Below are 9,974 nucleotides of genomic sequence, written 5' to 3'. Positions count from 1 at the left end.
CTGCAGCAAACAAGTTAGTACTACTATTTACATCACGCCTCGTCGCCTCCTAGTCAGTTCCATTGACTTCATTTAAGTCAGGACGTTGTTTCGCCCTGTTTCATTTCGAGCCTATTTGGATAGATTTTTTTAATTTTAACACTTTTTGTAAACTAATTTTAAATCTAACACTATTTTTTTTAAAACTAACACTTTTGGCCGCGCCTAGTGCCATGGCACGGAGAAAAGCCTGTGCCGCGCCATGCATGGTGGCGCGGTGGGTGGATGACGTGGAGACGACTGGAAATGCTGACCGGTGACGTGGCAGGGCATGCCGTGCCATCGATCTTGGCGCGGTAGTGACGCGCCCTAATTGGTGGCGCGGCAGAGCCGAATAAAAGAGCCGTGGTCCAGTCTGCCCGAGCACGCCCATGCCTGGCCGCCCGCCACTCCCAAGTGCTGTCTCCCTCCCTCCCTTCCCTTCTATTCCCCGGCCGCCTCCCTCCCTCCTCGGCCTTGTTCAAGGTAATGACGCACTTTTTATTTTCATTTGAATGGTGGATTGGAATATTATGAATGAGAGTTAAGGTTAGGAGAAAAATTATGTCTGGGAACTATGGGCTACGGTTTGAAGGAAGATATTAGTTTGATTTTGTTAATGATAAGGTTAATTATTTAGTTAGAAGTATGTTTACCATGTATATTTTTGTTGCTATAAGTGTTGGTTATATTATTTTAGTTGTAATGCAAATGATTATATTTTACATTAATTTGTGTTGTTTTGATTGATGTTTAATTTGAACCGTTTTATTAGATGGAAGACATGTTTCAGGAGCAGTTGTGGTGAAAACGGGGTTGTCCTAGAGAATTGTACCCCGACGAAGTCTAGCAAAGATGCCCCCGTCCCTCCTGACCTCCATGTCCCTAACTGTGACTATGGTCGTTCGGCCGACGTATTTCAATCGAGACATCCGGACACAGCGGCTCGTTGCTTCTACATATGTAGTCATTTTAATGTAAGTAATTGTTTCTATATGTTTTTTTCTTCATTTGTATTACTAGGTTACTAATATTTTATTAAAATTTTGTTGTGTAGACCCATGAGAGGTGCTTTTTCTTTCAGTGGATCGACAATGTAGACAAGTTTGATCCCAGGTACCTCCTTTTCGATGATTGGTGGAGAGGGCGATATCCACGAGAGCACTTCGAGCGGTGGGTTCCACCTCCCCCTAACCCCCCTCCAATGACTGCTAAGGAGATGCACTTAGCCACAGTTAGACGACTTAAGGAACCTCCTCTGTGCGATTGCGGAGATCGAGCTGTGATAAACTCTGAGAATACGTTAGAGTTTGTGTGTCCAAACAAGCATGAAGTAAGAGCAAAGTGTATGTGTTGAAATGTTGAGCTATATATGTTCATGTACTAATGTAGGGGCCGCTAGAAGCAGTGCTCTACAGCCACCCTGATACGAAGTATTGTAGGGGCCACTAGAAACTCCCATATGGTATGCCCCCCACGTGTCTCTGGACATCGATCATGGTATGGGCTCCAGGATTTACCATACCGGGTGAACGTAGCACGGCTCCTCACATGCCACTAGGCATCAAGAAGTATCTTGCAGGTACCGGCCATCATCCTTCTTGAAGAAGATAGCTTGACCTCTCGTGCACAACCGACATCCTACAGTGACATCAACAGTATTGGGGGGCTTCAACCATTATCCAGTTTTCATCACCGTAGGCAGCAAGACTTAGAAATATCTGTACTCTCCCCCTCTCACCTATAAAGCCATCCTCTTAATCTATAAAAGGGGATGCGCTCCCTCCCCCGAAGGGGGAGATGGATTTCTAGAAGCCTAGACTCACTAGATCGACATCAACGCTCCCAACCATAGGACCACCAAGTTCCGACCGCGACCCTTCCGGTCGGAGCCGACCGACTCTTGAACACACAACACATAGTCAAGCTGCTACCAAGCTCTTGGCATCCTTTCGACCCTTCCATCAGAGACTTAGGACCAGTCCCTCTCTTGACCGTTTGTACCCCCTACTACGAACTATTTTTGGCGCTAATAACACGAGCAGCAACAGACTGGACATAGGGACATTCAGCCCGAACCAGTATAAATCTTATGTCCATTAGCACACCATCCAGGCCTAACGCGCATAACTATAAATTTACTCATCGGTGCTTATTCGAAACACCGACAGTTGGCGCGCCAGGTAGGGGACTTTGCGCATTCCAAATCAGGCCTCGGATGGCTAACCACGCAATCAGCTAGGTCCTGGGCGCACACGTGCGTTTCAGGTGACTTGGATTTCATCGTCACACTGGGTGGAGAGCTGGCACTGACCCACGCGGCCTGTCCAGTCTCTCCCTCCCGTCAACTTCAGCTACCGGAGGCTTGAGGGCTAGCCCGGCGTCTCCCTTGGGCCCCAGTCGTCCAGGGAGGCCCCACGCCGCATCACCCTCTCTCCGAAACTCTCCACACGACGCGCCTCGACGGCGTTTCTATTCGGCCTCCGCAACGCTGCGGCAACCGCTGGCCACCATCTAGCACTACGCATGGTTCAGCCGCCTGTGGACAGCGAGTTCGTTGGTGCAATTAAACACGATCCGGAGATACTCCATGGGCTCCTCACGGAGGAACCAGAGTCGTCCTCCAGCTCTGACTCCAGCAGGGGAAGCCATCACCCTTCCCAGGAATGCTTCATGACGCAAACCCCCGAGGGACACATCCAAAGCGTCTCTAGAGAGGAGGCAACCCCAATAGGCAACCCCGATGCCTAGGACCGAGGGGGGCGGCGGCTCTATCTCACGTAAGGATGGAGCAGCTAAGAGCGCAAAAGCTGGAGATCGATGACGCCGGACAATAGCTTGTCCGGGAGTATCGGAAGATCGATGAGGAAATCAAGCGTCGCGGAGACGGTGGGCACGCATGCGCCGCGGCCCGTGATGTGCACTAGAGGATCCTCACCGATGATGGGACTATCCCTCACTTCGCTCAGGCAAGCCAGAACATCGCTGTCCGCGATGGCCTTGCTTCACTGGCCTCCCGGAGGCCACAACGTCCGAGGATCACCGGGCCCACCGAGAGATTCGCATGTTGCTCGAGCGTGCGGCGGCACAGCAGGTGGAAAGCTTGTTGTCTCGGCGACGCGAGCCCGACGCGAGCCAGTGCACGCCCTCGGTACGCCCCGCCAAGGACGCGTACGTTCAGCAGACACCGCCAGGCGGCAAACAGCACTCCGCTGTCCCGGTACATCAACGTCTCGGCCACGACCGCGACATGCGCAGCACCATCGACGCCTGCAGGCGCACCCACGGCGACGCAGGAGAGGCAGCCCGTCGCGGCTACCATCCTCGACGCGGCGGACGCTACGACAGCGGCGAGGACCGAAGCCCGAGCCCTGGCCTCCCAGGCCCTCAGGCCTTCGGCCGACACATTCTCAATGCTGCGTTCCCACTAAGGTACCGACCGCCAACCAACATCTCTAAATATTCTGGGGAAACAAACCCCGGGCTTTGGCTCGAAGACTATCGGCTTGCATGTCAACCGGTGGTGCGAGTGATGACGATTTTATTATTCGCAATCTCTCACCATTCTTGGCCGATTCGGCTCGAGCATGGTTGGAGCACCTACCGTCCAACGCCATTCAAAGTTGGATGGATCTGACGGAGATCTTTGTGGAAAACTTCCAGGGCACGTACAAACGCCCCGAAAACCCATGGGACCTCAAGAACTGCCGCTAGAAGGCCGGTGAAACCCTCCGCGGGTACATCCGGCGTTTCTCCCGACAGTGCAACGAGCTCCCTAACGTCGCCGACGCCGACGTGATAGGAGCTTTCCTATCCAGGACAACCTGTGAGTCTTTGGTTCACAAGCTAGAGCGAAGGGGCCCGCGGACTACCAAGGAACTCCTGGACATCGCCACCAGCCACGCCTCAGGAGAGGAGGCGGTCGGAGCCATCTTCGACCGCCCCGACGGCAAGGCGAGGCAGGCCATCACTATCGCGCCAAGATCGGTGGCGCAGCAGGTCCTGTCACATCACCTGTCAGTATTTTCGGTCGTCGCCACGTCATTCACCCGCCGCGCCACCATACATGGCGCGGCATAGGCTTTTCGCCGCGCCATGGCAATAGGACGCGGCCAAAAATGTTAGTTTTTGAAAAAAAAACAGTGTTAGATTTTAAATTAGTTTTTAAAAAGTGTTAAAATTAAAAAAAATCTTTGGATGGAAGTTCAGTCTAGTCCATGTTTTGATACCAAATAGAAGGTCTAAACATTAACTAATCATGGTCTAACAAAAAAAAAAAATAGGCGAATTGATGAATAGAACCCATTAAAAAAAGAAAATCTTAACTAGTGCAGCGACGGACTAGAACTTTAGTCCGGTGATCCCCTGATTCATCGTTGCCGCCGATGATTCCTATACGGTTTGGAGGCATCCAAGCACGTATTGAAAACACCTTTTTGTTTTAGGCATCGAAGCCAGTGTCCAGCTATCGAAGCACGTATTGAAAACACCATTTTTGCTTCAATTTGGAGAACGCCACTTCTGAGCTGCCGGCATTCCAGTTTTTTCTTTATGTTTTGTTGAAGACGGTGTAGGGCCCCCGTTGCCGGCTGCGCACGATCACAAAACAACATAGGCCATGCTCCGATGACCAGTGCTGCCTGGATCGATCGAGAGCTTCTTAATCCATTATGTTCCGCTCGATAGCAACGCAGGGGTTTTAGTTAAAAGGCCCGTACAGCCGCCGATGCCGTATTGCCGTTCCATCGAAAGTAACAGTCACCCGGTTCGTTTGTACTATTTTTCAGAGTGTTTTTTCTCACAACAAATCAGTATAAGTATCCGCATAAGCTAAATTTTAGCATAAGCGAACAGGGTGAATATTCCGTTGGCGTGTGGCGCGTTGTTCGCGGCGCTGGACGCTGGTTCAGCTTCGTCGCTTTCCCTGAAACGTGCAGTGTTAGACCGGGCAACACATGCTTTGGAATTACCAGTCGCGTATGTGCAGCCATTTCTGCAGGGTACTGGTGACGGTGAATTTGAAAGGGCCGTCGGCTAGCCACGGTCCACGGGCCGATTCAAGTAATCGCGCTGAGTTCACAACTGCAACATAGGGATCTCAGAGGAATGTTCCGACCCAGGCTAACTAATGTCATTTTCGTTTGACCTGATAAGTCATGGTTGAAAGTACTGTTGATTGATTTGTTGTGAGAGAAAAATATTATTCGTTGGCTGAAAAATATGGCTTATAAACCAAGCGAGACGTAAGTTGTAAGTTTCGACAAGAGCACACCAGCTGACACGGTGGGTCATTGTACGTACGTGGACTCTCCGGCGGCGGCGAGAGTGAAACTGCCAGAGTTGCTTTGGTACTTCGGTGAACGAATCTACCCGTGTCGCGTACGGTGTGAATCTATGAGAACGTTGCCGTCGCCGGCGCACCTTGCCCCTTCCATGAAAACTCTGGCGCACCTTGCCGTCGCCGGTGGCTGCTGTCGCGGCGCCCTCGATGGCGCGTCCCGTCTGAGAGGGACAGGCAGTGTCAGCGACGCCATGGGCGCCAGCTGGCTGTCGCGCGTGGGTCTCCGCGGTCTCACGTGTCACGTGCCACGACCCTCGCGGACCCGGAAGTGATCCGGAACTCGCCGTGCCGGTGCCAACGCGGCAGGCCGGCGCCAAAAAATGATGCCAGTTTTTTTTGGCCTGTTGTGATGCACGACGGGCTTTCTTTAATTCTGAACCCTTCAGATAGTATTATTAACTTGCTTTTTAAGGAAGGCTTTTTATAAATCTCATTTAGAAAAAAATGAGTTGTCAAATGACATGGTTTCCTCCCTACAGTTAAAAAATGCCTCTACATTAGGATTAAAAAACAAATTTAGTACGTATGACTTGATCAATAATTCCATGTGTCTTAAAACGCAAACTGATTTTGAAGTAATTGATGATGTATTTAAGTATTTTATTTAAGAGAAAAAAGAAAATGGAGCCCCGCAACAGCCTTCCTCTAAACCACAGGCAGGCATCCCCGTTCCCCACCTATGTCTCCGTCTAGAAAAACAGCGTTCCCACCTTGCGCCGTGAACGTAGCATTTGCTCCGAGTCCACCATTAAACCAGTCGTCGTCGTCTCGCTCTTGGTGTTTCCCTCCTCCTCTGCTTCGGTTACGTCGAACATGCATAAAGCCGAATGGTGTGACTCACGAAACGCATAGTACGATGTCCCAGGATAGACGCGACACGACGACGGAGCAGAGGAGAGAGGCGGAACGATCGGAGATGAAGCCCAAGAACGGCGGCCCCGCCTTGGAAAGGAGGCTGCTCTCGCGCCGGATACTGATCCTCTGCTTTCTCAGCTTCTTCCTCGGCATGCTCGTCACGGACCTGTGAGTCAATAGATTGGTTTGTATTCTTGAGCCATGCCGGGTGAGTTCTGTGCGTGTCAGCGCGTGCTGCAAGGCTTACGGAGTTCTGCCTTCCGCGGCGGCGATGGGTTTCGTGGCAGGTTTGGATCGGTGCCGAGCCCGGTTGTGGTGCAGAGCCGGTGGCACGAGCACGACAGGGAGCTGCAGAGCCTTTCCGAAGATTTTGTTGCCAAGCCGGTAGGCCTGCCTAACCCCTGAGCTTTCTGTTTTTCTTTTCTTTTGCTTATTATATATATATATATATATATATATATATATATATATATATATATATATATATATTATATTTAATTTTGCTCTATAATAAATCCCTGAACCTAATCAGCTTGCTACTTCAGACATTGTTGAACTCGACATTGTTACAGGCATGAGGCATCATATTCATGTCTTGACGTCTTGTTTAGTACTATGAACTATGGCAGTATTTATCAGGCAGGAAAACGTAGATTAAAGACTATGGCGGTTTAGGGAACACGAGCAAATGAATATGCACCATATATGCACTAATTAAGTACCTCATGTAGTTTTTGGCACCACTTGTTTTTTTTTTTAAAAAAAAATCTCCTGCATTTGACTACACTGTTCGATAAAGCACATAAAATTGTACTATAGCGAAAACGTGAAGCAAGCTTTTCAAGGTCAAGAAGTATGTTCTTTAACATGGATTTCTAAACCGTGTGCCCTCAAATTCTTCGGTAATCCTTCCGAGGAGTAACAACTCAGTTAACTGATTGTATAACCTTTCTTGGTTTCAGAAACCAGCTGAAGATAGTGACATTATGGGGGAGGTGTCAAAGACTCATGAAGCCATACAGTAAGTCAGCGTCGATCTTGAAAACTGTTCATAGAAACTGTTTCTCGTCTATCAATGCCTCTCGGACTGTCAATTCGGGACTAATTTGGGTATCATTTTGTTTTCAGATCCTTAGAAAAGTCAATTGACACACTACAGATGGAGCTGGCAGCAAAGCGCAGTAGCAATGAGCTTCATGGGGAAAGTACAGGCGGCATAAGTAAGCAGAGGAGAAGGGCGTTTGTAGTGATTGGGATCAACACCGCCTTCAGTAGCAGGAAGCGTCGGGATTCTGTGAGGGAGACCTGGATGCCTCAAGGTTCGCGTTATGCACTGCAACCTGAATTTTTTTCCGACTGATGCTGGTTACCGATTGTTTATTGTGTTCCTTGTTCCTAGGCTCCTAGCCTAGAGGAAATGATGCAGGATTCTCTCTGTTTTTTTTTTTTTTTTGAAACATCCAATGCCACAGGAAATCTCCATTAGGGCTGATTGCTATTTCTAAGTTACTGTGCTTTCTGTCTCTTGCATACTGACCTGCTGTTTATTAGGTGAGAAACTCAAGAAACTGGAGGAGAAGGGAATCATCATCCGATTTACGATAGGACATAGGTATGCATGCTTAACTGTATTGTCTTTCAGTTTAACGTTTGCGAATACGTTACAAACGCATATTTAAGAAGCTGTACATATTCAATAGTTTATGCATTTACTTACTGTACTGAAGTAAAAAACTGGTTTTTATGCGTTCCAGCGCTACATCAAACAACGTCCTTGATAAAGCTATAGACGCGGAGGATGAAATGCATCACGACTTTCTTAGGCTGGTATGATGATCTTCACTAACTATATAACTTTACCCATTGTTTTGTCCATTCCGTTGAAGCACAATCATCCAAATCTATGTTCTGCCGCTGATTGAGGGACTGTCATGCTTATAGGATCATGTTGAAGGGTACCACAAGCTATCTGCAAAGACCAAGATATTCTTCTCCACTGCTGTGGCCTTATGGGATGCAGATTTCTATGTCAAGGTGGACGACGATGTTCACGTAAACCTAGGTACGACTCTTTAGTATTAGACTATAAGTATATAAACCTCTAAAATCACCAATGATGGTGGAGAGGTCTATTAATTATTTATTAACTGGTGTAAAATGTGCAGGGATGCTCATTGCAACCCTTGGTCGGCATAAATTGAAACCACGGGTGTATATTGGTTGTATGAAGTCGGGACCAGTCCTTTCTGACAAGTAATTCCTCTAAAAACAGCCTAGAAAATTGAAGTTCCAATACATTGAATTCTTTAGATACTGACATGCCACTTCACTGATGTTCTTCTCATCAGAAATGCAAAATACCATGAGCCTGAGTTCTGGAAGTTTGGAGAAGACGGGAACAAGTACTTCCGCCATGCCACAGGGCAGATCTATGCCATCTCCAAGGATCTTGCCACCTACATCTCGATCAACCAGTAAGATCGGAGCATGGTTTGTGCTCACTCAGACAAATTTTCTTTTTCTTGAGTGGCAGCTGATGCAGCTACGTATGTTCATCGTATCGCCTAGGCCCATACTACATAAATACGCGAATGAAGATGTATCTCTCGGCGCATGGTTTATCGGCCTAGATGTGGAGCACATCGACGACAGGGACATGTGTTGTGGCACACCACCAGGTCAGTTTCTTCAGCACCTCCGAATACCATGCACCATTTCCTGAAAATGGAAGTCACTGTGGCACTTCTAAGTTCTGACCAATCTTTGCTCTCTGAAATTTCATCTCAGACTGTGAGTGGAAAGGACAAGCAGGGAACGTTTGTGTTGCGTCGTTTGACTGGCAGTGCAGTGGGGTCTGCAATCCAGTTGAGAGGCTAAAATACGTGCACTCGAGATGCAGCGAAGGGGAGGATGCAATTTGGAGTGCCTCGTTCTGACAAGATGATGTTAAGGGCATGCAGGATGAAGAGTGGGAATGGTCACGAGGCTCCATTGTTTGGGTGTATATATACAAAAACACACACACGCTTGTGTGCAGGCCATAGCTGCCTTGTGTTCCTAGAAGACTCGCGTTGTATGCACAAAGGAAGTTCAGAGAAGGGAGGCATGCATGTCTGATATAGGAAGAAGCTACTGGAGCACGTCATTTTTATTTTATTTAATTTTTGTTGAGAAATAGGTGATACGGCCATACAGGGATGATGTGGGTGGGAATACATGTTTTTTCAGTTGTCTGTGCAGAAACACGAATATATTCAGTTAGTTCATTCGTCTCCTCTTTGAATATATTCGATTACTCTGATCATGATCAGAGACGTTTCTGAAACATTATCTTTTCGACACTCACTATCAGTTCAGGGTTTTAGTGGCAACAGCATGCACAACATTAATGCCTAACGTTTCCTCAAAAAATTGCACAAGCCGGGACAAAATAGACATGATCATAGATCAGTGGACAAAACAAAAGAGCAACAAAGTTTATGGAATTTAGTACTTGGATACTGGGAAACCAGCTTGTATGATTCGACGTGAACAGATAGAGACACGCGCAGCTATGGATCTGAGTGCAACCCAGACTAGTGGAGTAACCACAAACCTGAACTGAACGTCAAGTTGCTAGAAGGCCATAACAAGGCAACAGACATGAACAGCATATTGGATCGACCAAGATCCGACGGTGACAGTGCGGGGACGGCATTGTCAGTGGACAATCGGCATCAACGTGGGCTCCTCTTCAGCTTGGGTTATGTGGGCCTCATTG

At 48.1% G+C, this 9,974-nt stretch overlaps 1 protein-coding gene across 1 annotated transcript; it reads left to right on the top strand.

The window, feature by feature from the left end:
* Positions 1–6,059: 6,059 nt before the first annotated feature.
* LOC136534869 (beta-1,3-galactosyltransferase 7-like) lies at positions 6,060–9,443 on the top strand. The gene is made up of 11 exons (XM_066527231.1): positions 6,060–6,382; positions 6,502–6,598; positions 7,177–7,235; positions 7,343–7,533; positions 7,766–7,826; positions 7,969–8,041; positions 8,156–8,276; positions 8,380–8,467; positions 8,563–8,688; positions 8,783–8,892; positions 9,002–9,443. The coding sequence occupies exons 1-11, from the start codon at positions 6,216–6,218 to the stop codon at positions 9,148–9,150; spliced, it is 1,242 nt and encodes a 413-aa protein (XP_066383328.1). The 5' UTR covers positions 6,060–6,215; the 3' UTR covers positions 9,151–9,443.
* Positions 9,444–9,974: the final 531 nt, after the last annotated feature.

The sequence above is a fragment of the Miscanthus floridulus genome, unplaced genomic scaffold (assembly GCF_019320115.1).
Source record: "Miscanthus floridulus cultivar M001 unplaced genomic scaffold, ASM1932011v1 os_2356_4, whole genome shotgun sequence".
Lineage (NCBI taxonomy): Eukaryota > Viridiplantae > Streptophyta > Magnoliopsida > Poales > Poaceae > Miscanthus > Miscanthus floridulus.
This window is presented reverse-complemented; position numbering and strand designations above follow the sequence as displayed.